This window comes from Penicillium soppii (assembly GCF_028829465.1).
Source record: "Penicillium soppii strain IBT 18220 chromosome Unknown utg000003l, whole genome shotgun sequence".
NCBI classification, from domain to species: domain Eukaryota; kingdom Fungi; phylum Ascomycota; class Eurotiomycetes; order Eurotiales; family Aspergillaceae; genus Penicillium; species Penicillium soppii.
In genome coordinates this window covers 2059360-2086751 of record NW_026643233.1, presented here as the reverse complement: position 1 = coordinate 2086751, position 27392 = coordinate 2059360, and the positions used below count along the sequence as shown (strand labels likewise).

General features: G+C 46.8%; 9 protein-coding genes across 9 annotated transcripts; 4 read left to right on the top strand and 5 right to left on the bottom strand.

Annotated features, from left to right (window-relative positions):
• Positions 1 to 376: 376 nt before the first annotated feature.
• On the top strand, positions 377 to 2610 carry N7529_002905 (uncharacterized protein; the record flags this gene model as incomplete). The annotated part of the gene is made up of 2 exons (XM_057238433.1): positions 377 to 518; positions 578 to 2610. 2 exons carry the CDS (start codon positions 377 to 379, stop codon positions 2608 to 2610), a joined length of 2175 nt encoding a protein of 724 aa, XP_057101044.1.
• Positions 2611 to 3062: 452 nt separating this feature from the next.
• On the bottom strand, positions 3063 to 5366 carry N7529_002904 (uncharacterized protein; the record flags this gene model as incomplete). The annotated part of the gene is made up of 2 exons (XM_057238432.1): positions 3063 to 5299; positions 5354 to 5366. The coding sequence occupies 2 exons, from the start codon at positions 5364 to 5366 to the stop codon at positions 3063 to 3065; spliced, it is 2250 nt and encodes a 749-aa protein (XP_057101043.1).
• Positions 5367 to 5717: 351 nt separating this feature from the next.
• N7529_002903 (uncharacterized protein) lies at positions 5718 to 6583 on the top strand (the record flags this gene model as incomplete). The annotated part of the gene is made up of 2 exons (XM_057238431.1): positions 5718 to 5786; positions 5840 to 6583. 2 exons carry the CDS (start codon positions 5718 to 5720, stop codon positions 6581 to 6583), a joined length of 813 nt encoding a protein of 270 aa, XP_057101042.1.
• Positions 6584 to 6948: 365 nt separating this feature from the next.
• Positions 6949 to 9342, bottom strand: pmt2 (uncharacterized protein; the record flags this gene model as incomplete). Its single annotated transcript, XM_057238430.1, has 4 exons — positions 6949 to 7592; positions 7651 to 8410; positions 8470 to 9153; positions 9208 to 9342. 4 exons carry the CDS (start codon positions 9340 to 9342, stop codon positions 6949 to 6951), a joined length of 2223 nt encoding a protein of 740 aa, XP_057101041.1.
• An 814-nt stretch (positions 9343 to 10156) lies between these two features.
• N7529_002901 (putative MFS monosaccharide transporter) lies at positions 10157 to 12318 on the bottom strand (the record flags this gene model as incomplete). The annotated part of the gene is made up of 6 exons (XM_057238429.1): positions 10157 to 10548; positions 10617 to 11058; positions 11174 to 11444; positions 11501 to 11695; positions 11778 to 12071; positions 12260 to 12318. The coding sequence occupies 6 exons, from the start codon at positions 12316 to 12318 to the stop codon at positions 10157 to 10159; spliced, it is 1653 nt and encodes a 550-aa protein (XP_057101040.1).
• A 2061-nt stretch (positions 12319 to 14379) lies between these two features.
• On the top strand, positions 14380 to 15773 carry N7529_002900 (putative mitochondrial carrier protein; the record flags this gene model as incomplete). Its single annotated transcript, XM_057238428.1, has 4 exons — positions 14380 to 14558; positions 14614 to 14620; positions 14678 to 14853; positions 14915 to 15773. The coding sequence occupies 4 exons, from the start codon at positions 14380 to 14382 to the stop codon at positions 15771 to 15773; spliced, it is 1221 nt and encodes a 406-aa protein (XP_057101039.1).
• A 778-nt stretch (positions 15774 to 16551) lies between these two features.
• Positions 16552 to 19930, top strand: spt16 (chromatin-remodeling protein SPT16; the record flags this gene model as incomplete). Its single annotated transcript, XM_057238427.1, has 6 exons — positions 16552 to 16731; positions 16807 to 16891; positions 16949 to 17070; positions 17139 to 17291; positions 17352 to 19382; positions 19439 to 19930. The coding sequence occupies 6 exons, from the start codon at positions 16552 to 16554 to the stop codon at positions 19928 to 19930; spliced, it is 3063 nt and encodes a 1020-aa protein (XP_057101038.1).
• Positions 19931 to 22035: 2105 nt separating this feature from the next.
• Positions 22036 to 23293, bottom strand: N7529_002898 (uncharacterized protein; the record flags this gene model as incomplete). The annotated part of the gene is made up of 5 exons (XM_057238426.1): positions 22036 to 22133; positions 22184 to 22916; positions 22973 to 23069; positions 23119 to 23155; positions 23206 to 23293. The coding sequence occupies 5 exons, from the start codon at positions 23291 to 23293 to the stop codon at positions 22036 to 22038; spliced, it is 1053 nt and encodes a 350-aa protein (XP_057101037.1).
• A 910-nt stretch (positions 23294 to 24203) lies between these two features.
• On the bottom strand, positions 24204 to 25343 carry N7529_002897 (SWIRM domain-containing protein; the record flags this gene model as incomplete). Its single annotated transcript, XM_057238425.1, has 1 exon — positions 24204 to 25343. The coding sequence occupies one exon, from the start codon at positions 25341 to 25343 to the stop codon at positions 24204 to 24206; it is 1140 nt and encodes a 379-aa protein (XP_057101036.1).
• Between the last annotated feature and the right edge of the window lie 2049 nt (positions 25344 to 27392).

Here is a 27392-nt window from a genome sequence, read left to right as displayed (position 1 = left end):
TAACCTTCTCCAACTCATCTATCTCTCTTCCATTCTATCTGGAGACATTTCCTATCTACTCTGTCACTCTCTCATTGTGACCTACCTACCTCTTCTTTTTCTTTGTTACTTTTTCGATCTTCAATTGCGCGCGGCTTCATCCTCTAAGGGTTGTTATGAGATCACCTGCGCGACAGTGATAGGATGCCCTGATCATTTGGCTTATGAACAAGGCTCTTGCACCTCGACTATCCTTTGACTCAATGCTTTGAGTGTCACCGGCAAAACTCTTCATATTGGGACAGGTGGTGGTGATAAAAGCTGGAGCTCAACCTGTGCTTGAAGCCGCGTGCGAGGCATCTCTGGTGGACGAAGTCGCGAAACCCCGCGCACTGCGATGTCGGTGAACGAGAAACGCCATTCCCAACATACATCAACCCCTCGAGCTGTGAGCTCCTCCGAGTCGGACCGTGAAGCGCTTGACCAACGACTACAGCGCCTGTCCGACGAGATCCTCCCCCGGTTCCTTATCTTCTCACGTTTCCGACGAAAGCGCCTTTCAACTTGGGGAGCCGATCAGCTGATAATTGGGCTGTAGGGCATGACAGGCCCTTCCGATTGGAGGAGCAGCAACTTCAATATATGACCTTCCTGGCTCACCGCGACTCCGATTCATTGCTCGTTGCCGTTGGGGATTGGTCAGACGAAACAGGGCGCATGATGGCTGATCGGTCAACGGTACCAAATACCACAGAAAGCTCAAGAGATACTGTGGCCAAGAAGAAGATCAGTCTCAAGGACTACAAGGACCAGAAGACGACTGGCGCAGCTGCATCCCCCATGGGCCCCGATGCGGGCGGTCGAGATGCACCAGGATCTACTAAATCAGAAGAAAAACGACAAACGACGTCTTCAGATCCCCCGAAAACCGTGCATGGGGCCGAAAGTTCCCCAATACCGCCAAAGTCGCACACACGCCTATCCCCAAAACGAGCAGGACAAAAGCGCCCATCTGGCTCAGAACGCGAGTTCCTTAATGCAAAAGGAACCAAAGATCTCGAAGCGCATTCTTTAAAGAAACCTCGACTATCGCCCGAAAAAGAGCCCCGCCGAGCTCCTAGCCCCCTGAAATCGCACTCACCTAAGCTACCCGCTCTCCTGTCCCCTACTCTTCCACCGATTTCAACGGGACCTCGACTTCCGCGGTTACTGTCTCCAACCCTACCGCCAGACATTGAGAAGGAACTAGCTGCCCTTGAGAATGCGCCTCAATCTCGGAACAATCGACCAAATATTGCAGAGAAGGCATTGCCTGTGAAAGAACCCAGTCGCCGGGAAGACACAAGCGACAACACTCGCGCTCACCCCCCAAAGACACAACTAATTACCAGACTACGGTATGGGAGGGCCAATCGAAAGCGTGTCGAAGCCTTGCTCAAATTTAACGGTAAAAGGCAGAGCCAACGTTCAGATTCACCAATCAGTCAAGACGCGGATCGTGACGATCTCTCCCGCCACAAGAAAAAGGCAGCAGATACTGGATCCTCTCGCCTCGGAGGCCCGAAATACAAGAAACAAGAGACTGATGAGCCTATCAGCTCTCAAGAAGGACGGAAAAAGGAGTCCAAAAGCCTCCCCGAGAAGCCCCAAACACCGGTTCCTCAATCGTCATCGGTATCCCATACAGCTGCACATGAGAAATCAAAAACAAGCTCTATCACACCGGTGAAAGACTTGAAATCTTCCTCTCGCCGAAACGACCTTGCAGAGAGTGATCGCAAACCATCGTCTCATCCAATCAACAAACGGCATTCTGTTGATCCGGGGTCAACTTCCAAAGGCCCCCCAACACAGCCAGATGGTCGCATGCACAACGACATTCAAACCTGGTTGCAAGAATGGCAAAAGTTTGCAGGCTTAGGACGTGAATTGAAACATGCCGCGGAGCGATATACCAACAGAAGTGGGGCGCCAGGTAATACCGAGAAGCTTGCTGCAGTAACTGCTATTGAGGCTCTGTTGTCTTTCATCTTAGCTTTCGTGGCAAATGACCAAGTCAGGCTTTTGAAGCGCCAGGTCGCAGATTCTACAAGTTGGCTATCTATCGTGGCATATTGGCGCGTGGTCAAGAAAAACAGTGCACCATTTCCGGCCCTAAGTAACCTCTGCTCGCTACTTGGTGCTGTCTCCTACAGTACAATCCATGCTCTTGACCTTGAACGTCTGGCCTCAATCCCAATTCCTGGAGATCACACCCCGGCACCCACACCTGGAAGTGATGGCAATGCAGTTGTGCCAGACGAGAAGAAAACTAGGAAAGATTTTTCGGACCTGAAGAACCGACTGCCTGACACCTACAGAGACTCCCAAAGATTTTGGCTGGAAGGCACACGGGGCCTATCTGAGGATGTGCTTGAGCGTGAGTTCCCCACAAGTTGGTCTCAACGATCTCGAGAATACTCCGAGCGAGGTCGACGATCATCGCTCAAGGCTGGTGACTATTCCGGTGCCTACTTCCTACCATTCAGTGGCTTTACCCCACCCATTGAGGTTGTCCGGTTCAGCTGGTCCCTCTTGAAGGAGTGGTGCTCAAAAGAACAGGTGGAGTGGAATGGGCGCCTGGGTCTCTAATTCATGTGTCTTTTTTCCTGGTTCCAAAGGTCCGGAAACGATTCATTTTCATGGCGTCTTGGGAGGACTTTTTTTCATCCAATCTTTCCTTCTTTCATCCTTACTTGACTTCTTTTTTTTCACCCCCCTTCCCTTTTCATGATACCACGAGCCCTGGATCTTCATGTAGTTAGTTACAATTCGAATATACCACGGGAGATGCAATTGAATACCTTCTTTTGAACAACAGAGATGCCTGGGCGTGTGCGAGTTGATAAGGTAGTAGAAATTCAGAATATCATGGACTGTCATTGAATCTTAAAAAGAAAACCGAGCTGTCTACCAAGTTTCATATTTCGCTAAAGCCTGATGGAAATATCATAAAACGCTACCCAATGTACAGTGAAACCATGCACATGTCCTAAGTAATTATCAAAGCAAAATGGGGTCCGGACTTATAGGATGAGAATTGACTAGACCTCTTGATATTCATGCCCGAAGCGAGACTGCGAGTCACCGAAGAGCCAACCAGCCTCGCGGCAATACCGAGCTTCTCTGCCATAGATGCCGACTTCGCTTGCCCAGCAAATCACAGCGGCATCTACAATGTCTGCAATCACGCCTTCCATTGCACCTAGCGTGGTCCATCCAATTGTTCCAGCAATGAGACCGACCACATAGGCATAGAGACTGCCGCGGATGGTGTTGCCAGTGGCAGAGGTTGTTAGGCTCCGGGCAGTGGTTACCCACCCACCAAACCCTAGAGCCAACGACATCATGAAGCGAGCAGCGTAGAGAATCAATTTGGAGAGCCGATAAGAGAGAAGTGAACCCGAACCTCCAGGGGATCGAGAGTAGGAACGCGGGTGTAGAGAAGTTGAAGCCGCCGATGGGGTAAGAACGGTCATTTGACTTAGCCCTCGGGAAGAAGCGCTGAGTGGCTGTGAGTGAATTGCTGCATAGCTGAGAGATAGAGGATTGGTCAAGTAAGTGATGGGAGTGGGGACCAATGAATATGCAAACAGACTGAGCAGCGAGGCGAGGCGATTTGGCAGCACAATGAGGGGAAGTCTAATAAGTAGTCCCAGGAATCTGGACAAAGAGATCGTACCAAAGAGGGTTGTAGTAGCATGGACCATGGCTGCTTGGACAATTTGCCTCGAGGTGGGTGTGGGTGTTGCGAGACGGTGGAAATACCACTGGCTCACTGTCGCAGCCGTAACAGCACGCTGGATGCCTGCGATGACACCGATGGACCATAGATAAACGACGACAAAATAGACGCCAAGCCACCAGCTACCCACATCGATAATGAATGATCTTGAACTGGCGAGATGACCACCCAAAAAGACGCGAGTGAACATCAACATCCAGATCCACGTCCAGGACACAACGCAGACCAAGACACACAGGCCAAGAGCAAGCAACTCTGGGTTGGCGGCTAGTATTCGACAGGCAAATTCAAGAATGCCAATGGCCTTTCCGATCGATTGACGCCCGCTAACGACGTTGTAAATCCACATGGTGGCTATAAGGAATGGCACGATGGAGCCCCATCTCATCGCCTTGTCTTGTATGCTCGTCCCATGCCATGCCCCTTTGAAACTTGAGATAAAAGGGTATAAAGAGAATGAGTATAGTATAACGGGAACAGCGACTAGGATCACGTGGACCAAGAGTCGTACATAGGATCGTAGTAACGCGAGCCAGAGAAGAGAGACAAGGACAGATACAAGGGTATAGATCCCGAGGAGAAAGAAAGACCCATGCACGGTTAAGTATATTGTATCGCCCCATTTTGATTTGTCTCCAGATGGGGTAGATGTGTGCAGATATACCAGGAACGCAGAAGCAAATAAGCCAGCCAGGGATATCAAGAACAACTGACCCCAGAAAGCATCATGCACTGTGGTTTCTGAGGACAGAGGGGATATTGAGGCTGGAAATGAACCTGTCGAGCTAGGCGGCCGTGGGACATCTTGGGATGAAAGCCCTCCTTGCTCCGCGATAGGCTCACGTGGGCTGGGTCCAAGCTCCTTCAATGGAGCTCGTTCTCGAAACCGCTGGATAGGAGGATCATGAGTCCCTGGGCTAGATAATGTCTGGTCTCCGTCAACGTTGTTTCGCAATGAGTCTCCGAGACCGACATCAACTAGATTATCACGGACTCTGCTACTGCTGGGGCTTGTATGGAACCCCGGATTGTGTTCTGTGACTTCTGCCACAGAGTCAATAGGAAAGGGTCGGGGAACTGAAACGCTTTTCTCTCCACGCCATGAGCTTTTGATTCCTTTGCCATTGCCAGGGCGACCATCATCATACGGTGAACTTTCATCGAGACCTGAACGCTCAGAGTCCTCCAGTTCGGAAGATTCTTTCAAATTGCTATCTCCGAAATTCCGCCTTGATCGTTGCAGTGCATAGAAATCTGCGATTTCTCGCTCGCGTTCTGTTTCGTCATCTTCTTCTCGAAATTCATCGGTGGCACTGAAAAAAAGAGGAGCTGGTTGGACTGCACCACGGGAGGCGAAAGGGAAATTAGATGCTTGCGATCCGGCCGGTCTGTATGGGTCACTGGGTCTTAAGAAAGACCGTGATGAGGGATGTCGAGGATTGCCTTGGGTATTAGGGCGGCTACGACCCGTTCTTTGAACCTCATCTGGTCGAGAAGCTATTCGTGACTGTGACTGAGCAAGGAACCGTGATGCATCTGTAATAGAAGAATTAGCTATATGCTGTTGTGGTCAAGGTCTTTCCCTCCTACATTCAGAAAACATCTCCTAGTCAACAATAGTAAGGTACGGTGAAGACCTGATGATCACTGTAGAATGATGAGAATCAAGTACGGTTGATTGTTTATAGAATAATAGAATAAGATAGAGAGAAGAGAAGAGAAGAGAGATTAATATTTTGTTTGAGATATTGTCAGTTTTCTAAGAGGGAAAAAAAGGGAAAGGATTAAGGATAAAGTGAAGCCGAGATAGTCACGCAGGTGGAAGCGTCATACGGGCACGTCAGGCATTATAGATGAGTCAGCCTTATCGGATAATGGATGTTCATCAACATCTCTTCGCCTTTGTTTTCTCTCTCTCTCTCTCTCCATCTTCTTTTGATTTGTTCTGCTCTCCATGTCACAGCCATGGGATTATATTGCTAAGCTTGTCTGCATTGGTGACTCTGGCACCGGCAAATCCAGCGTAATCAAGTATCAATCATCACTTGTTAGAATATCAACTAACTTGGAAATCAGCTCACTGTTCGACTCTGTGAAGGTCGCTTTTCCCCATCTCACGATGTCACTATTGGAGTTGAATTTGGATCACGGATTGTGCCGGTTGGTCCTCCAGCTTCTCTAGAGCTCGAACTCGATGGACCTGCTCCAGGATCGTTATCAGATGCACCAGAACCATCCACCTCCGGTCTTCCTACGCCTCCACGGAAACCACAAGGTTTACCCAATCAAAAGCGGATGAAGCTATCTTTATGGGATACTGCTGGACAGGAAACATACAAATCTATCACCCGCTCCTATTTCCGAGGTGCATCTGGTGCTCTTCTGGTATTTGATATCTCCAGGCGATCAACCTTTGCATCATGTACCCAGTGGCTCCAAGATCTACGGCAGATTGCAGAGGAAGGCATCGTTGTGATTTTGGTTGGGAACAAATCCGATTTGTCGGCTGACTCTGGATCAAATCAAAGACAGGTTACCCAGGAGGAGGCCAAAGAATGGTGCCTCATGAACAATGTGGTTCGTTATGTGGAAACAAGTGCCAAGTCTGGGGACGGTGTTGAGCGCGCGTTCTTGGAAGTTGCTGAAAGAATCTATCGTAACATTGAAACTGGAAGATACGACCTCAATGATCGTCGAAGCGGCGTCAAAGGGTTTGGTGCCTCGGGAGGATCAAACGCAGGAGTGCCGAGAACCGTGACATTGGGGATGGATGATGCTATGCGCAAAGGTGGCAATAATTGGGGTGGAGGGTGCTGCTAAATTCAGTCCGTAGTAATACATAATATTTCGCCAAGCTACAGTACCTTTTTGCTTCATTAAACTTGAACAAGCAATGTGAACCTATACAGATTCATCAGACCACGAAAGAAGCAGAATAATCAGTGGTCGAGCCCAAAAATGTCTGTGTGCTATACGCTAAGTGTAATCACATATTCGTTGCATTTTCCTTGAGATAGCAAACCACTTGGGTAAAGTCAAGCAAAAACGTAAAAAGTAGAATCATCTGTGGTAATACAAAAACCATCACGACATACAGTGCCCATTTGAGAAGTTTGAGGTAGTCAACACCAGGTTTAAAGGTTCAACGGTCATACAGCTCCTCTTCGCACCATTGAACCCTATGTTTAGTTCGCGATCTTCCATCCGGGCAACCAGCGCAGGTGAGTCCATTGCTGGTTAGAGCCTTCCATCCCAAACACAATAGCCCGGAAATGAACAAACAACCCAATGGTAGCCACATAGAGCAGGGCATACAATGCGGCCGCGAGTCTGGTGTTCATCTTTCTTGTCACCCAGTCGATGCAGAAGCCAAAGTTCAGAATCGCATAGTAAAGGGCCGGGTAGTAGTGGTGAACATAAGTCACACGAGCCATAATGATGAAGGGAAGGTAATGCAAGACCCATCCAATGACCGGGTACAACCCAGCGTAGTGGATGTGGTCAATATCGTCATTACTGAGATCCTTGTAGCCTCTCTGCCAGCGCAAAAGATGCCAGAGGAACAGAAAGCCAAATCCAACAAGGCCCGCACTACTTCCCCAATAGACAAGAGGGTTTCCAAGGAGATAGTATTTGACGACGCTGTCATCCCAGGAGCACATGCGTAAACCAACATTGAGAATTGGCCATTGCCAGAATTTGGAGGCCAAATCATCTTGCTTATCGGGATCAGGGACCAGTGCGTTGTTAGAGGTCATCATAGCCACATTCAAATGGATGAAATCCTTCAAGAAGGGTGACTTGTAGGAGCCAGGGTCACTAGGCGGCACTGCACAAAACGTCAATAAATCTGAATGAGCTCTCCAACACTAAGATTGAGAACTTACAGCGGTCATTAGTGTGGGACTCAACATTCCAGTGAGTGTAAACATCGCCGGGTTTGTTCTCTTTGGCGCACGTAGTTTCAATTTGTTTGAAGCCCCACTGGGGAAGGTTGACGTTTCCTGCCCGGAGATAGCAGCCAAGAACTGGATGGCGTAGTCGGAAAGCCGTGGTGAGGGTCCGAATCCTGGACCGGTCCCTGGATGCAACATCATCAACCACCTCCACTTTCCAGTGATCTTTGTCGTCTCCGATAGTAATATTTCCATAGGATGATACTTCATAGTGGGATTTGGTGATGGGCGCCGGAATAGCATGAGAGTGCAGGTTGCGACCTGTCTGTCCGTGGATCAACCGAATGACGTCGCCATCGCCAACAAACCGCAGATCAGCAGTGGCATCATAATCCGGCTCCTGTCGGTTGGGATAAATGAACCAGTCATTGTTGGCATCTTTGTGATGGTAGCAAGTGACCTGCTGCTGCTGGGATCCTTCTGGGAAAGTCTGAACATGGGAGTGCAGGAGCCCTCCTCCGTATCCCATATTCTTGAGTGTGATACGCGACCCAATTGCCAGCTCCAGGGGGCTGTCTTTGCCGACCTCAGTGCCTCGCAGGTTGGCTTGGAAAAGAGAGCTCATCTGAGCATCACCGGGGCCACTGTTCGCCAGAACCATGAAATGCATGTAGAATGAAAACATGTAAACCAAGATTGGGATTACAATCAATCCCACAACACGAACAGCAACATGCTTCGCCAGTACAGTCTACCGAGTTGTGCGCACGTTAGCTAAGTGGTGGATGAATACTAGGAGTAGCGACTCACTTGGGGCATCTTCAAGTCGCCGAACTTGTTCCACAAGTCATCGATGGTGTATAGTCCAACCAGAGCAGTGCAAAAGAACCCAACCCATTTAACACTGCAAACACATCCAATGCTCAAACCAGTCAGACCGAGCCAGATATACCATTCCAGCGAGAAGCTTTCACGGCGCAATTGATGGAATCTCGCCCAACACATCGTCGTGGTGAATGTGAAGCAAAGCAACATCGAGTCCAGTAGAATGAAACGAGAGATTGTCGCATAAGAGTTCTCACACAGCACCATCAGACTGATCAGCCAAACAGTGGCTCGGCGGAAGTTCAACTCTCGAGCGGTGTAGTAAGCCAGAGGGACGCAGACAATACCGAAGGCGGCATTGAAAGCTCGCATAAAGGTATAGTTAACATCTTCAGGATATTTTTCGCCGGATTTGAATTCAAAGGATCCGTTGTAACCAGCCAGATAGCCAGACAGGCCAACTAGCATCTTCCCGAGCGGTGGGTGTACATCGAAGTAAAATTCACGCTTAAGATAATGGGAACCGAATTTACCGAAATGGGCCTCGTCCCAGGTGACGATGTTGGAGCGACCAATCTGGTATAAGCGGGTGAAGAGGGCGAGGGCAGTCAAGAGAACAGGGAAGATGATCGGTTCCCAGCCAGCCAGCACATGGAGGAATGAGGGGGACTATCATAGGTAGCTTTAGCAGAGTGCATACCGATTGATTAAAAGCTAACTCACCTGCTTCGATTTTTTGACATCTTCTTCGATGGAGTTGGTTTTGTTCGGATTGGCTCTAGAATCAGGGACGTTTCTTCGACGCAGGTCGGAATCAAGTTTGGCACCGGTGCTCACGGCGGTGTCGAGTCCCGCCATGGTGCGATTCGGAGTATTCCAATGGGGGAAAAGCTGCAGCGACGTTTGCGGATGGGTGATTCAATTGGAAAGAGAGTGATAATTGATGGAAATGTCGAGAGATTGACCAAATATTAAAGGGCAAAGATGTTGCCTTAGCAGAACGTAGCCATTCCCCGGGACGAAATGAATGATAGAGAAGCAAATCTAAAGGATAACCGAGAGCGATATTTGAAATTGAATAAATAATTTTAGATAAAAATAAAGAAAGAGAATGTTTTCGAAAGAGAGAAGAGAGAAGAGAGAAGAGAAAGAAAAGAAAGAAGAGAGACTCCGTGGCCTCTGTAAAAAGAATAAACAAGTCCACTTTTAGTGTCGGGGCCGTTTTCAGAACGTGGCCTCCTTAGTTTTCCCCTGATTCCTCTATTTCCGTCTACATTTTTGATGTTTTGGTTTTTGTTTGGTATAGATTTGATAAATCGATAATCGATGAATCCGGTTATAGTCATATATTAAAATACATATGCTCACACTGCACTGCACGAATCAATGGTTATACAGTCGGGAGACTACATATAACTAGTCATTGTTAAATAACTAACTATGGATATGTGTATGCACATGAAGATATTATTTTCAAAATTCGATCCAAAGACTAATACATACATTATTCTAGCGGCGATACAAGATCTATACACCTGGGTAGGGTACCTAGGATTACCCACCTATGTAACAATAACAATGCAGTAATCAATCCGAGAAGCTGAAGAACACGCGGTTCTAGAAAGATTTGCTCTTGCTACCGCCTTCTTGGTCTTCCTTGCTTTTCTTCTACTCACCCTTCATCTTCCTCGCCGCGTTCCAGTCGCCTATACTGACTGCTAGTCCCAGGGCCTGCTCCTCGGTTTCGATTGACCATACTTGAGATCCAGCCACCGAATCCCTCCGTCCGAGCACCACTCTGCTGGGAGTTTGAGCGTCCACGTTTGTTGGCCCCATCGGGACTCAAGCTCGGCGGATCGATGTCAAGACCAGGGATGGAACTCTCGGTCCCAAATTGACCATACTGCCGACGCAAGTCAAGGGAAGGAACAGGTGATCCAGCACCCATCAACGATCCTCGTTCGGCTTGTGTAGCAGGAGTGGGCATGGCCGTTGAAGCGTCGCCAAAGAGTATGTTCATATCTTCCAACCGAACACCACTTGTTTCGGGATACAAAAAATACACTGTAGTGAAAAGAGAGTTCAGCGAACTGGTACCTAGTCGATAACAAATGGAGCGTATTTGATCTTACCAAGGACGAAACTGCATGCGCAAAAGAATGCATGAACCAAGTATAACCGCCACTTGATAGCTGCCTGGAGAACAGGAGTCACTTCTCCCACAAGCCAGTTAAATGCCCAATTTGATGCGGTGCTCAAGCTTGCACCCTTGGCCCGAATACTGAGAGGCAAGATCTCAGGAGGGTAAAGCCATGGGATGGGGCCCCAGGACGCCCCAAAGGCTGCATTGTAGACCATGACAAATATGACTGTCAGGGTCGGTGTGGCTGGAATTTCAATGTAAATGAAATATGATATCAAAGAAAGAGATATTAGCATAGCCACAGCACCCGAAAGCAGAATGGGTCGCCGACCCCATCCATCCACAAGATACCACGGTGGTATAGTAGATAGCAAGTACGAGATGCCATTGATTCCAGTCATGAGGATGGCGTCACGTCCGGCCCAGCCAGCCTGTAAAAAAGAGATTATCAGTACCAGTCGATTTGATTCACAGTTGTCTGGGGGACGGAAAGGACAAAGCGACGGGAACAATAAGGGAATAGTAGCTATAATGTGGCACTCATACCGATTCAAACACGAGAGGTGCATAGTATGAGATCACATTGATCCCGTTGAGCTGGGCTAAAGCCTGGGCTGACATGGCGATTAAAACACGTTTGCGATACCGGCGGAACATGTCTGAATAGGATCGCTCGCCCTCCTGACGCTGGACAAGAACATTCATTTTGATCTCACGATATTCTTGGCGGGCTTTGTCATTGAGCAGATCGCCTTCACCATAGAGATTAGCAATTACCACCATACCCTCCTCGTCGTGATCATTGTCCAGTAGCCATCTGAGTGGCGAGTTGCGGATTAGCGCAGCAGGCACAGCGATGGAGTGTCTACCTACCTTGGTGATTCGCAGATAAGCAGACTGCCAAAGCCAAGCAATGCACCCATTACACACTGAAAGAGGAGTGGGAGGCGCCAAGAGTAGTCGCTGTCGATGAAGCTGCAGAAATAATCTACCCATACACTGGTTGCATATCCGGCTATGTTTCCGGTGAATTCAATACATGCGAGTTTTCCGCGGTTGTGGGGGAGGCTGTGACATTGTCAGTATTTCGGGGAACGAAACACATGAACGCATAAGCGAAGGAGAAAGGGTCGATACCGAGATTTCAGACTGGTAAACCGGTACAATGGTCGATAGAGCGCCAACACCGAGACCGGCAATGACACGCCCAACAATCATCATCGGGATACCGTTTGCAAATGTCTGCAGCGCGCCACCGATGAAGAAAACGATAGAGCCATAGAGGATGGTTCTCCGGCGGCCGATCATATCACCAACGCGACCCACAAGGAGGGATGATATGAATGCGCCGACTTCAAGGACGGCGACCACAGTACCAATAGTAGCCCGTGACGGTTGATTGAAGTAATCTTTGAAGTACCAACCCCTGCTGCTGTTAACGATCCTGTCCAATTTACAGTCAAAATATACCCAGGAAAGAGGGACACAAACGTGATGATACCAGACATTACACCCTGATCATAGCCGAAGAGAAATACCCCCAGGGATACAAACACGCTCGTGAAGTAACTTCATATCAACCAGGGTCAGTCGGGGCTAGTACAAGGTAGAACCGATGATTGAAATACTCACAGTAGTGGCTTTCCGACCAAGCCGTGTATCTGGGCGTTGGATGCATTTCTAGGTGTCATAATTGCTGCCAGCAAGCGTTCAGCTCTTGAAATACTCCGGGGCGGTGGGCTAGGTATTCGGATCTTCTCTATATCGATGCCAGGTTGTTCGTCGCTCAAGTGTGGGGAAGAATAATAATGTACGTGTTTGGGTCTCCTGTGACCTCTGCGACCCAAGAGCTCTCGGTCCACGGAGTTTCGGTATCGAGACTGTAGCGGATCCTCGACTTCGGTGAACTGTTCGGCGAGGTCACCGGTGTCTGACCAAAGCGACAAGTCAGACTCGGCTGAGCGAGCAGACGAATGAGAAAATCTTCGACTGCCCTTCTCACTGACAGACTCTTGAATCCGGGCTTGAGAATATTGTGAATCAGATTGTAAAGATTGGAGGGGTATAACAGAGGCGCGTTGGGAGGAAGTAGGAGGAATGATGGCGGTGACGGGCTGGTGTTCGCCCGCAGAATGTGTGGAGTTACTGATATGGATAATAGAAAGAGTCTCCGCAAGGAGTCAGCGGTTTCCCCACTTCGTACTAGTCGCGATGAGGTAACGCCACTTGCGGCCACTTGCGGTAAAACAGAGTCTAAGTAAAGTCGCAAAGTCACACGCAGGATGACGGAGATCGAGTGGTCAGGCGGAGATCCGGAGGGGAAAGCGTTTGGGCACGGAAAAAAGGGTTCAAGGGTCCCCAAGGGAGAGCATTATACATCAAAAATGTGATATTTTGAAGGTTTACCTGGTTATAGGTATCAAATAATCAGGGTTGGATTTATAAGGGAAGAGATATAAAAAGTGAAATAAGTACGGAGTAAAGAAATGGTAATAGGGGGAAGTTGTCGAGGACAGATGTCACGGGTTACTTACAACTTTACTTGTACTGTACGCATACGGTAATCTCGAATCCGGGGAGATCGACATCGTCGATTGGTATACTCCGTAGTTATCTTGTATAACACTATAGTTAAATATGTATATAATGTACAAATTAAAATGCTATGTAAGTATATATTGTCTAGAATCTAAAATCTTCTTTGTGGTTAACAGAATCAAATTCAACTTATTTTTCAAGGTAGGACAAAAGGATTTTTGCCCCTGTGTACCTGCGTTTGCTGTGGTAGAATTTTCAAGTTTGAAGAGACCTCGGGAACTGTCATTCAATCTAAGTAAGTTGGAGCTTACGGGAATGTTATAACTCGATGTATGAGCGTTCTGGCCTGGTGTTTTGAATACCAGGGGAGCCTCTAGGGTCTTTTAGGTACACTTATACGTAGATCTGTAGCTAATAAATACATATAAACATGGAAGGTTGTTAACTTACATTAGCTATAACAAAAAAATAAAAGAGGTTCAGTAGTTCAGAGTACGTAGTAATTCTATCTAGTAAGTCAAGAAAGAAAGGAAGAAAAAGTAAAGCTATTCCCACCATACAATTATACGTGTTTACCACTGGTGCTGTAGCGGAGTAGAAGCTTATAGACTCAATCCTGTATCCATGGCTATCGAATCTCTAGGGTAGGATGTATACACTACTATTATCAGAGGCGATTCTTTGGGCCCGACCCGCTAATCCTTATAGGATGGCCCGGATAGCTCTATACGTAACATTAATAATGTCTTCTTTATTAGGGTTCAGACTAATGAATCTCTACATTTAATAGGTAGTGAAAATGAGAGAAGATATAGAGTTAAAAATAGATGTACGGAGTATAAAAAGAACATTAACTAGAGCGGTCTAGAAGGCGGTCTATGATAAGGCATCTTCAGGCACCCATCTTAGAAAAAAACAGAACTTGAGCTTTTGATAGTTATCTAATCTGTGACTCTTCAGCTTCTTCAGCTTTGTGCTTTTTGGGCCTCTAGTTGTTGTTGTTGTTGTTCTCTTTCTCCTTTCTTTCTCTTTTTTCTTCATGCCAAGGTCACAATGTCATGTGTAAACCTTCATTCGGTCGTTCCTTTCGTCAATCACTTGTGATGCGCCCTCGCCTACATCACCTCCGCTTTACAATTTACTCTTGAGCCAGTCTCCAAACAAATATTATCCACTCTTATGATGTACCTAGTTTCATATTTGTGATACTCAACATGACCTCGATATCTCCCATATTTCTTGAACCTCACATCGGCGAGGGGAATGCACGAAGGAAGCCTCGCAATGATGCAGCTACCGGAGTATCTGCTGCAGGTGTCCGCGCTCTCAGTGCACAGATGGTAGCCTTTTATTTCAGAGCACCGATCAAAGCGTTCTTTCGTACACGTGTTGAGTATGTTGTCTCTATACATATCAAAAATGGCCTTTGTCTAATGCGGTTGCTCTAGTTATATGGTATATACCTTCCCCCCAACAAACTATGATATATCAGAACTTTGAACTAATCACTAGCTGTTTCTGCGTTTTGTGTTTAAACAGGCATTTGCAAGAGCCGTGAATCCTCGTGTGGCCGAAGGCAAATGGTCTCTACATACGACAACTCCAGGATTGTTGCTCCATGCTGTTCGAACTTATGGTTGGCGCTTTATCCCAAACCAGGTTCTGCCACCCTTGATGGCAAATGCAGGGTGCGTCATTCTGCAGTGCATGTTTTCTTGGTGTACGAACCCTCTAACCGTGTCTTTTTAGAGTCGGCGCAGTTCTATATACATCTTATCTCCAGGTTCTGGGGTCTCTTCATGAACCCGTCTCACAGGGAGTCAAACGAGTCTGGCCCCCAGCTCCACCATCCGCAACTTTCGCCGCTGGTTTTGCTGCAGGAACGATACAGTCGATTATAGCAGCCCCATTGGATGCACTGCAGGTTCGCCTTCAGACTAGTGACATGCTACAAGGTCAGTACCGGAGCATGTGGCATTATGGCCACCAGAAGCTCAAACAAATCGGCCTTCGCGGAGTATTCGCAGGCTGGAGTCTCTCCTTCATGCGTGATTCACTTGGCTATGCGGTGTTCTTCTCGTCATTCGAGTATATCAAATCTCAGTCCTACTATTCCTTTGTCACTTGGTACTACGGATCTCTGCAGGGCAACCGTGTGGACATGCTTGCATTGTCAGAATTCAGCAACCGCGGCGTGCCTCTTATCAAGCCCCATTATGCTCTAGAACCCTGCTTTCTTATGATGGCTGGCGTTGTTGCATCAATCGCCCAACAGTCGATTCAACACCCTTTGAGCATCATCCAGGACCTTCATCTGGGTCGGCTGGAATATTTGGATCACCAGGCCAGCCTTATTCCTTCACGACAGAAAATGATGCGACTCTACTACCATGCCTATCAAGAGACCTTTAAGAGATGCAAGCGAAAGGCTGCACGGGTCGGGGGTTGGCGACCTTGGTTGTTCCGTGGGTTTATTGGGACATCCATACGCCAAGTTCCCAGCACTAGTGCCGGTCTAGTTATATTTGAGTTGGTACGCCGACGTTATGCCAATCCTGCAGATTCCGTTCACATTCAAAGTGATGGGTATGACATTCTCCTCACATAGGGAGGCGTGCTTTTGGTGACCCTTTCTTTTCTTTTTGCCCTTCTTTGCTCTCGCTCTCTTCTGTGTCCATGGACCTGGTTGTTGACAAGGGAGTCAAGGGCATCAACAATCTTGCTGAAGTCTTGCTGATAGAATTTTATGTGAATATACATATGATACCCTGTTTTGACCTGGCTTTTTTTTTTTTTTTTTACTCGATGGGTCAGATAGAACTATTATACCACTGAACCTCTTTTTTTGTGTCATATTCCAAGTAACTTATCAACCTTCTAATGTTGGAATGCACCTAGTATACTCTTATAATTATTAGCTACATGTAAGGACTTCTTTACCTTTCTGTAGCCATGGAGTTTAGTAAATTTACATTCATCAATGTAAATCGTACGTGAGATGGCACTTTTGCAGTCTAAAAGAGAGATATAACAGAGGTAAAAAGATACACACATATCTATGTATGTTTAGTATAACGAATTCTGATTTTGATATTGTACAAGAGACTAAGACAAAAAGGGTAGTACTTTGACACGGTAGACCAGTGAGGCCAACAACGTCAAAACGCGCTTTTCGCGTTCCCCTAAGCTTCCCTTTCTTTCTTTTCTATCTTTTTATCCTTCTATCTTCCCAAATCTTCCTTCTATCTATCATTCATTACAGTTATCGCATACCGCCTTTCTTTTATTACCACTCGATCCAAAGATTTGCCGTATCTGCGATAGCTTTTACTCTTCTCTAGCTTGCGACCTTGTCACAGCGGCAAAACTTGCTCGCATTGAACATCATGGCGGAAGAGATCGCTATTGACAAGAACACTTTTTTCAATCGCCTATCCAGCTTCTACGCATCATGGAAGGCCGATAAGCGCTCAGGGAATGCCCTGTTTGGAAATGCAGGTTCTATGGTCATTCTCATGGGCAAGACCGATGAGGAGCACTCATTCCAGAAGAATAATGCCATGCATGTGGGTGTCTTCCTAGCTTGTCCTTATACGGCGTGGTAGCCTCATCGCATTGTTACTAATTGAGGATGGCCTTAGTTCTGGCTTCTTGGATACGAGTTCCCAGCCACACTTTTTGTTCTCACGACAGAAGCGATCTATGTTGTCACTACAGCCAAAAAAGGTGATTATCGACAATTTCCCCATCGCGCGCTACTCGGCTGATCAGTTTCAATCGCAGCGAAACATCTGGAACCACTGAAGGACGGCAAGATTCCAGTTGAGATTCTAGTCACAACTAAAGATCCAGAATCGAAGACCAAGGCTTTTGAAAAGTGCTTGGAAGTCATCAAAACTGCAGGAGTGAGTTTTCAATAAACCTCCGAATGGAAGCACTCTGGGTTTGCCCCAGCTAACCACGGCAACTACAGGGCAAAGTCGGTACCTTCCCCAAAGATACAACATCCGGACCCTTCGCAGATGAATGGAAACGTGCCTTTGCGGAAATCTCAAAGGAAGTGGAAGAAATTGATATCACACCTGCACTTTCGAGCGCCTTTGCCATCAAGGATTCCGACGAATTGGTTCGTTTTATACCTACCCCCTATGCCAAGATACATGTAGAATACTGACGCAGTGCAAAGGTGTCCATCCGCAATGCCTCTAGAGCATGCAGTGGTCTCATGTCGGAGTACTTCGTGGACGAAATGTCGCGTTTGCTCGACGAAGAAAAGAAAATGACACACAAGGCGCTCGCCGCAAAGGTTGACGCAAAAATTGACGACGCGAAATTTTTCAACAAGCTAGCACGACTCCCATCAGAGTTTGATGCGCAGCAGATCGATTGGGCCTATGGGCCTGTGATTCAAAGTGGTGGCACATACGACTTGAAGCTCACTGCCAAATCCGACGGCAAAAACCTTGAACCCGGCATCATTATATCCAGCTTCGGCATCAGATACAAGACCTACAGTTCCCTCATTGGGCGCACTTATCTGGTCGATCCCACCAAATCTCAGGAAGCGAATTATGCCCTGCTGCTAAGTCTTCACGAAGCAACTATGAAAGAAATCCGGGATGGCGTGGTAGCTAAAGACGTTTATAACAAAGCCCTGAGCCTTGTTCGTGCCAAAAAACCTGAATTGGAGACACACTTCGTGAAAAACATTGGTGCAGGTATCGGAATCGAGCTGCGAGATGCCAACATGGTTCTCAACGCCAAGAACAATCGCGTCTTGAAGAACGGCATGACGCTTTCAATCACGATCGGGCTGACTGATGTGAAGGATGCAGACTCAAAGAGTGCCAAGAATGGTGGCTATTCTATGGTCATCACTGATACAGTCCGCGTAGGGGAAAGCGGTCCTCACATCTTCACCAAGGACGCAGGTATCGACATGGACTCAATTTCCTTCTATTTTGGTGACGAGGAAGAGCCCGAGAAGCCCGTCAAGGAAAAGAAAGAGTCCAAGTCTAATGCTATTGCAAGCAGAAACGTCACACGAACCAAACTTCGTGCCGAACGACCTACACAGGTAAATGAAGGTGCAGAGGCCCGACGCCGTGAGCACCAAAAAGAGTTGGCCTCGAAGAAGACAAAAGAAGGGTTGGATCGGTTTGCGGGTACTACCGGGGACGAGAATGGCGTGGCGCAGAAAAAGTTCAAGCGCTTCGAGTCTTATAAGCGAGACAACCAACTTCCTGCCAAGGTCAAGGACCTCACAGTCTACGTTGATCTCAAGACTTCAACCGTCATTGTGCCTATCATGGGCCGGCCGGTACCTTTCCATATCAACACCATCAAAAACGCCAGCAAGAGTGATGAAGGAGAGTACGCGTATCTGCGAATCAACTTCTTATCTCCAGGCCAAGGTGTTGGCAGGAAGGATGACCAGCCCTTTGAGGACTTATCCGCCCATTTCGTCCGGAATCTCACTCTTCGATCCAAGGACAATGACCGGCTTGCAAAAGTTGCGCAGGATATCACGGAACTGCGCAAGAATGCCTTGAGGAAAGAACAGGAGAAGAAGGAAATGGAAGATGTCGTCGAGCAAGATAAACTCGTTGAAATCAGGAACCGACGTCCGGTAAAGCTTCCCGATGTTTACCTTCGACCTCCGCTGGACGGAAAGCGTGTGCCTGGTGAAGTCGAAATTCACCAGAATGGTCTTCGGTACCTGTCACCATTCCGCAATGAGCATGTTGACGTCCTTTTCAGCAACGTCAAGCATCTTTTCTTCCAACCATGTGCCCATGAGTTGATCGTCCTCATTCACGTGCATCTCAAGACACCCATCATGATTGGCAAGAGAAAGACAAAGGATATCCAGTTCTACCGCGAGGCTACGGAGATGCAGTTCGATGAAACTGGAAACCGTCGTCGCAAGCACCGTTACGGAGACGAGGAAGAATTCGAGGCTGAACAGGAGGAAAGACGGCGCAGAGCTGCATTGGATCGGGAGTTTAAGGCTTTCGCGGAGAAGGTCGCAGATGCAGGCAAGGATGAGGGCGTGGATGTCGACATTCCTTTCCGAGAGATTGGCTTCACTGGTGTTCCAAACCGATCCAATGTTTTGATCCAACCGACCACCGACGCTCTGGTTCAGCTAACTGAACCTCCGTTCACGACCGTTACATTGAATGAAATCGAGATTGCTCATCTGGAGAGAGTTCAGGTAAAACTTTTCCCTTGCTTAATTTCTCTATCTATGTTTTGCTAACGCGAGTGCAGTTTGGTCTCAAAAACTTCGATTTAGTGTTCGTTTTCAAGGACTTCCGCCGGGCCCCCGTTCACATCAACACGATTCCTGTCGAGTCCCTGGAAGGTGTCAAGGACTGGCTTGACTCAGTTGACATTGCCTTCACTGAGGGTCCTCTCAACTTGAACTGGACCACGATTATGAAAACAGTTATCAGTGATCCTTATGGCTTTTTTGCCGATGGTGGTTGGTCTTTCCTGTCCGCCGAATCCGACTCGGAAGGATCAGATGAGGAAGAGGAGTCAGCCTTCGAGATGTCCGATTCAGAGCTTGCAGCTGGAGATGAGAGCTCCGAGGAAGACAGCGACTTCGACGATGATGCGAGCGCTGATGCTAGCGAGGGGGACTTCAGTGGTGATGAGGAGAGTGGTGAGGACTGGGATGAACTTGAAGAGAAGGCGAAACGCAAGGACAAAGAAATGAACCAGGACGACAGCGATCGTGGAATCAAGCGCAAGCGCTAATAAGTTGGACTGGGTATCAGACACTTTTCTTTTTGCATGTTTTCTTCTTCTTTTTTTAATTTACAAAGCCAGTCTCACGATTTACATCTCCGTTTGATCCAATTTTGGAGCGGCAATATTACCGCACTTCGATAGGTCTAAATTGGAGATGTAGGGCTTTCTGATAATCGGCAGGAAACCGGTGTCTTCTGTATTTTATCTAAACGGCCATGAAATATTATTATTCATTATTTTAAATTGGTTTACCATTAAACAAGTAAGATTTCGCTCTAAATCGCAAAATTCGGTTTAAAACTAAGCAGAATGGTTTCCCTGTGTTTCCCTATATATGTGGAACTACCCCGAATGTATAGAACTGCACTATTTCCCTTGGCGCATTGAGGTCCACATACTCCGCATACGTTCTCCTTGTCCAGGTGTGAAGCTCTCATAACAAACGTCCGAGGAGTAATCCATGAAATCGTGAACTGCGTCTAATCCAGGTGAGTCGGGACATGAATCCTTGCGGGTAGGGCAACCATCTGTCGGTGTTGATTGTTGAGGGGTGTCGTTGATATAATCCCCAGGGTTGTCAGCCGAGCAAGATTCGCCCTGGAAAGTGTGTAGGAGGCCATTCCAATGTCCGATTTCGTGAATGGCAGTTCCACCTCTGTTGTAGAGATCTAATGAGCCACCGGGCATGGTCTTGGCCAGGATATTGCAACCATCCTTGACATATTGAGATGCAGGGCTACTAGCATTGACGCTTGGATCAGGCAAGGTACAAAATCCCAGAACACTTGATGCCAGGTCACTATTGATGCTGGCATCCCTAGTTCCGAGGGCACGTCCATATTGCCCGGGTGATGCCTGAAGATCGGTTTGGAAATAGACGTTCAACGTTTGGTAAGTTCCTTTACGAAGGGCCGTCTTCATTGCCACATCATCTCCATTTCTTGCCCACTCATCATTAACATGACGGGTGACGCCTTGTAACCGAAATGAAATGTCAGAGTCTGCATAGGATTGTTGTAGGATAGAAAGCTGTGATAACGTTGATTAATATTAGTGTGTTGGTCAAATAGAGCAAACACTAACCTGAGCATTGATCATATCATCCGAAACCTGTGCGGACTGCGATTTGCTGCTAACAATATGGAACCAAGTCGCAATCTCGATGGGGGCGTTTCTGGCCTGGGAAGTGGCAGGATTGGCTTCAGATAATCTCAAACGGCCGATTTGATGGAGGAAACCCTCATCAGGGTCTTCGGTGGCACATACACCTCGTTTCCGGAGAGCGAGGGGGCTGCAGTGAACCTGCAAGAACAGGGATGTGACGAGGACCACGAGCTGGAAAAAGGAGTGACGGACCATGTTGGTGTTGGAAGCTCTGGTTTTCGATGTTTTCCCCCGTCGAGGTTCGGGGGATGGGGCAAAAAGAAAAGGCGCAAAGGAATGAATAAGTCAATCGAAAACGATGACAGATGGCCTCATGGCTATATGGCTGGATTTCCTCGCAAACACTACATGATCTGATTCCATGATCTGGAGGAATGCTGCGTCATGGGAGAATGTATACCTCGAGCAAGGGATATCTCGAGTATGCCAAAGATCACGAAACAGGCGTGAAACCACTTGGTATGTGAAAGAAAAAAAAAACAATTGTCTTGACTGATGTCAGAGGTTTGAGATCCTTTTCGTTTTTGTCTTATAAGGATAGAAATAGGTTTGGAGCTGCAATAAGTTAACATACATAGGAACACCTTGCTAAACACCAATTTCTCGAGAAAAAACAGTTTGTACATTGACAGATTCATAGACGAATTCATAGACGAAGAGAAAGAAGAAAAAAAAAAAAGAGAAAGACAACATCCTATGCCATTTAAGGTGCATTGGATCCAAATCCATCATCGCGTCCAGTCGCGACAGCAGCACTAGGTTGATTCGAATCCCAAGTAAGATAGGTATGATCACCAAGTTTTCTAGATCTTGGTTAGTCTCACAATTTTTGAGCGTTTCGGATTATACTGATCACACAAAGATCAAGGGGTTGTTTTCATACCTCGGACGCACTAGGTGTGCAACTGTAAACAAAGCTCCAAGAAGCACACAGACTCCACCAACCACTACATAAGCAATGCCCATGAAGGGGTTTTTCCTCCAAGTACAGTTCGAGTAGAGATCAAGATTGACTTTGTTCCCGCATATTCCGTTACGTTGAAATCTGGATAAAAGTTAGCGCTAGGAAGATACAAACGAAGAGCCAACACATACAATCGGTAATGGCAAGTGAATAATGACCAACAGGCATGGGATCATCATCGTTGCGGCGTGAGAGTTTGCTGAAGGATGGCAGACCAGCCGTTCTCATCCAGACCATGAAATCTTCATTTTCGTGTAATTTGTGCAGTTCGGTATAGACTCCATCCTTCACGGCCCAACCCCAGTTTTGCGGAGGTAATACCTCATCACTTGTATACTTGGTTTTCTTAATCAATTCCTTATCACTTTCCCATGCGATCCCCTTCTTGGTCATATTATAGTAGGTTTTCTCCCCGTTTGCTGATCCTGTAGCCGAATTGATCTCCGGGTTGCCGATGGAATCATTGAACATTGAGTTGGCAATCAGTCCACATGGGTAGTACACCTTTTTGGCTGTCGCATTGACTGCCAAAGGGTCACATGTGCCACCATTGATTGTGCTGTAGGAGACAGCGTCTCCCTTGAGTTGATTCAGGTCGAGCGACTGGACATATCGACGGTGGTTCTGATAGAAGTTGGTGAGGCGGTAGTACATAAATACGGGTGCTGGAAGCTCATCCGGGAGGTCGAACCCGAGATGGCAGATGGTGGCGTTCGCAGAGTCAAAAGATCTTTGCCAGGTAGGGGGATTTGGCATTTTAGATTTGAAGGTCGCCGAATAAGTAGGAACAGGACTGGCGTCGGAGGTACCTTTCAACGGTGCCAGTCTCGAGCAATCGGAGTAATCTATAGATAGTTCCTGGACCTGGATCTCGTCAGATCATATTTGCTTCAGCAAACTACCTTGAAACAGTGACATACTAAAGAGCTTGCCCAGAGAAGAACACCGCCGATGGGGGCAAATATCACGCCGACAATAAAGAAGAGTGGCAGAACGCTTTTAGGGGTCAGGATTGGCCTGGGGGAGAATTAGCACAGCCAGAGAGAGGTATAGCACTCAACCTTACTGCCATGCTTTCAATCTTTGCTGGCGAAAAGCAGTATCTAAACCAGACTTCAGTAAAGACGATGGAAAATCAAGGGGGAGGACTTACTGGCTGGTCGGCGACTCTTGACCTTCTTGTCATCGTCTGCACGCGGTTCATCAATAGACTCACTACGAGTCCCCTCAGCCTGCGACATGCTGATTACCAGAATGAGGTAAGTGGAAAATGGAAGATGAGAGATGATAAGACAAGGAGACGTCAGAAAAAGGTGGCGCGGACGCGCCGGCATTGCGCCCCACCGCTTTTTAATTTAGAAACACGATCTGTTCTTTTTTCTCTACGGATTACATATCTATATTTATTTATTTACTGAGAATCTCCCTTATATGATGTCCTTGTGTCCTTATGATTTTGTAGTTGGATATTCAATTCATTCAATTCATTGGACTAGAGGGGGAAAAAACCATATCTGGTCAGGGTATCAAGCCTTGTCCTATGTGCTAGTGCATTCCCAAAACAAAAGGACAAAACGAAGAATTTCAATAAGCAAAGTTCAAAACGAGAAATCATCCGTGGCTATCCAAGCCTACCAATCTAACCCAGTTTCAAACTCAAAAAAAGGAGTAACAACCCCGAAACACCATAGCCAGGGACCGAAGTCGAAAAGAGAAGGTCAGATCCCATGCAGTGGGCCGAAAGAAGAAAAGAGAACATAACCGAGGCAACGTCTGTATGCAATGGAATCAAAGGGGAATCTTCAAAGAAAAAAAAGCACACACAAAGAAAAAGAGCGGATCGTAAATGTGTCGTGAGAATCAAGTAGCGATGAGACCGAAAAAGGAATATCATGGCATAGGCCGATACTAGGAACAAGCCCCGATGTGTCCTTGTCAGGCGTACAGACTGCGCTCAAATGGATTAATAGTCGTGGGCTGTATTGCGCAGTGATGGCCACTGGGGAGTCAGTTTCGGTCATTGGGAGAGTTGTTCTTGAAAAGGTTCAGTCCATAGTTGAGGGAAGGGAGGGGAGAGAGAGAGGGGGTTATGGTCGTGAGTTGGGCGGTAGGATAATCCACACGGTGCCATTGTGCAGGCAAGTTGTAACATCACTTCAAATATTGATGGAAATAATCCGGTTTGAACCAACCCACGCGATCATACGCGGTCCAAAGTTTGCTCGCCTTGTTGACGTCAATTTTGCAGGCCTGTTGAGCGTCTGTCTTGCGAAATTCTTTGCCAACGCCGAGAGCGCGGACTCGTGCTTCAAAGATACGACGCTTGCTGCATAGGTATGTGGCACAGGAAAGCCTAAGAGTTGAGGCCAGGTTAAGCTCAGCAGGACTGAGCATATTTTTGTCTGGATCAGTGCTCAAGTCTAGCATCTGCCCTTTCCAATCTGCCTTGAGTGCTTTGACATTGCTGCCCAACGTTTCCAGTGGGGGCGAATAGTCCTTCAGTGAGTGGTAATCGGTATCATCACGATTGGTGCCCAGGGCACGTGCCTTGCTAACCGTCGGGGGGGAGGAATCAAAGGTATCGAAGACCTGCTGCTTGGGGGTGGACTTAGGGGTGCGTCTGACTCTGGGCCGCTGCTGCATGCGCGGTTGGATCCCTGATTTTTTGGCCGGAGCGGGCGCAATCTTCTTCAACTTAGTTTCGTAATCTCTTGGGCGATGATAACGGTTCATCATAATCATCTGACGCTCCAAGGTTTCCCGTTCCTCTCGAGCCCAGGCACCGGGATTACGGTTGTACTGGGTTGAGACGATGGGCACACAGGAGAGCGCTAAAAGATACTCATCTCTGGTTGGTTTGTTTACTTTGTTTCGAAACAGTGCCATGTGAGAATCGATGTGCCGTTCCACAAGAGCCTCTGCGGATGAATGGACAGGGCCAAATAGCGGTTCATCAGTGGCAACGTCAGTATTGGATTCCTGGGGTGGGAAAAGAACGGGGTCCATGGAGGATCCCACATCCCGTTCGATTTGATCGGACGAAGAATCTCGTTTCTTGTTCGCAGTATACGGGGTCACAGGTGGCGATGGAAGATTCATCTCTGACTGCGTCCGTTTTCGATCAGTTGCAATGGGAGCCAGCTTCATTTCAGGTGAAGCATGCTTTGCAAATGAGGAGAGTGCAGAGAAACTCTCAATGGGCTTGGTCTCAGGGGGTGACATGAGGGTCGACACAGATGGAAGACGATTCATGTTGGGCTGTTGGGCCGGCTGCCAGCCAGCTGAAGTCATTCCAAATCAGATAATTGAGAAGAGTGAAAAGAAGATAGGGGGAAGGGGAAATAATACAAGATAGCAAAAGAAGAAGAGAAAGGAGAAAAGGCAACAGAGATGTTGGAGAAGTCAATGGAATTAATCAGTTTGATTTGTCAGGTCTTCAGTGTTCCGGTCTTCCAAGGGTGGCGATAAGCCGGTTTTAAGAGAATGAGTCAATTGTGGAAGAGCCAATATTGAAAGAGTCAAATTGAATCAATAAATTGAGAATTGAGTAGAATAAAAAGGGTGACAAAATCCGGGAATCTTGAGAACTGTGAGTCAATTGTGATAAACTGCGGGGGAGGGCGCGTAAAAAAGGGAAAGAGAAAGAAGAGGGAGTCCGAGTATCTCCTTTTTACCCAAGGTGACAAGGGGGGGCGGTTGTCTCATGGGACATGGGACTCAGACAATCGGACAATGGGAGGGGAACCAATGAAGTTCTTCTTTTGTGAGAAGAAAAAGGGTATCAGAGCGCTTTCTTTCTTGTTGGGGGGCGCAGTCATCTGGGAAGAACCAGCTGATCTCATCATTTGGGTATTTTATATAATACAGATATTACTTCGGGTACATATATATACATAGCTGTTACATCTAATTTTACATATATGCAGGTTGACATAGATGTATATTTATTATGCGAAGTGAAGTATCCAGGTACACACTCAATCTACTTGTTTTACTATATCTAGAAAAGTAGTATCCATAATAATTTGATACGTACTGTAATTTTGATCCTTGTATTGATCTTTCGTAATTTAAATGCCACATGACAACATCTTATGCGGGCAATCACCTAATAGGACATCTACATGTGGGCCAATTAGATTATGTAGATCCTTTATCTTCTTCTGTTCTTTCCCTTATTTCTTCTTTTTTGTCCATTCGTTAATTCTCATTCTACCTGTCTTATGAATTGAAATAGAAATACCTTCCCTCTTTTGGTCATTTCAATTGTCAATCTTCTAGCTATTTTTTTTGTTGTGACTGACAACAATTGAGTGTTGTAAACTTCAATTGAAGTGACGTAGGGGTATGACTCATATGTACAACAGTAGTGGGACCTACGTAGGCAGGGCTGAGCGGCTGCCTACATTAGGCAGTAACCTTGGAATGATCATCTACTTACATATGTACATATGTATACAATATTGATCATTACTTCCATTCTTGTTTTTAAATCATCGAAGTTTCCAATTATCATCATTATCATCATTGCTGTCACTTACCTAGGGTATAACCATTATAAGTTCGCCTCAATTATGAAAAGTATTTTTTTAAAAAAAATGTACAAAAATTGGGGCGCCTTACGGCAGCTATTGGAGTTCGCTGATGGGTGGTACAAGTGGGTCTGTGGTCTAATATAGACAGCCCGTTTCTTGCCATGTTGGCATGGTCTCTCTCTATACTATGGTAGTATACAGCGTAGAATAACATTACCAAAGCTTGGGTATAAGATGACTGTAGTAGAAGGGTAGAAGAATTATCTGCTGCAAATACGTACATTCCCCTGTGGCTCGCTCTGCAGGTCTCTGTGTAAAGGTGGGGACATAAAGACCACCTGACTACCTATTGCTTATGCTTATTATATTTTTTCTTACTATGTCAATTAATCATTATATGGTTGGTCTATTGCTTCATTTTTATATCTATCCTTCTCCCACTTCTTATAGTTAGCTTAATAGCCCTCGTGAATTGCTTCATCTAGTTGACCTGACTTCATAACAGATTCTTCCTCTAACTTACTATAATAGTCATCTAAACTATTTAGTACTTCAGAGCCCAGAGTATGTCTAACTTTTTTTTCTCCTTCAAGTAACCAACCGATCTTTGATAGTATCATCATGATTGCTGCCTCGTTTTGCTTAATTCTATAGCGATCGCTCATTGCAGAGATTTTGATGCTACCTCACTAGTGTATTCTACCATGAAGACTTATAGAGTAAATTACCACACTGGTTCCCCGGCATTCTGTCTGAACCTTGGAGCACATAATTTGATTACTTATATTGATAAACGTGATAGTCT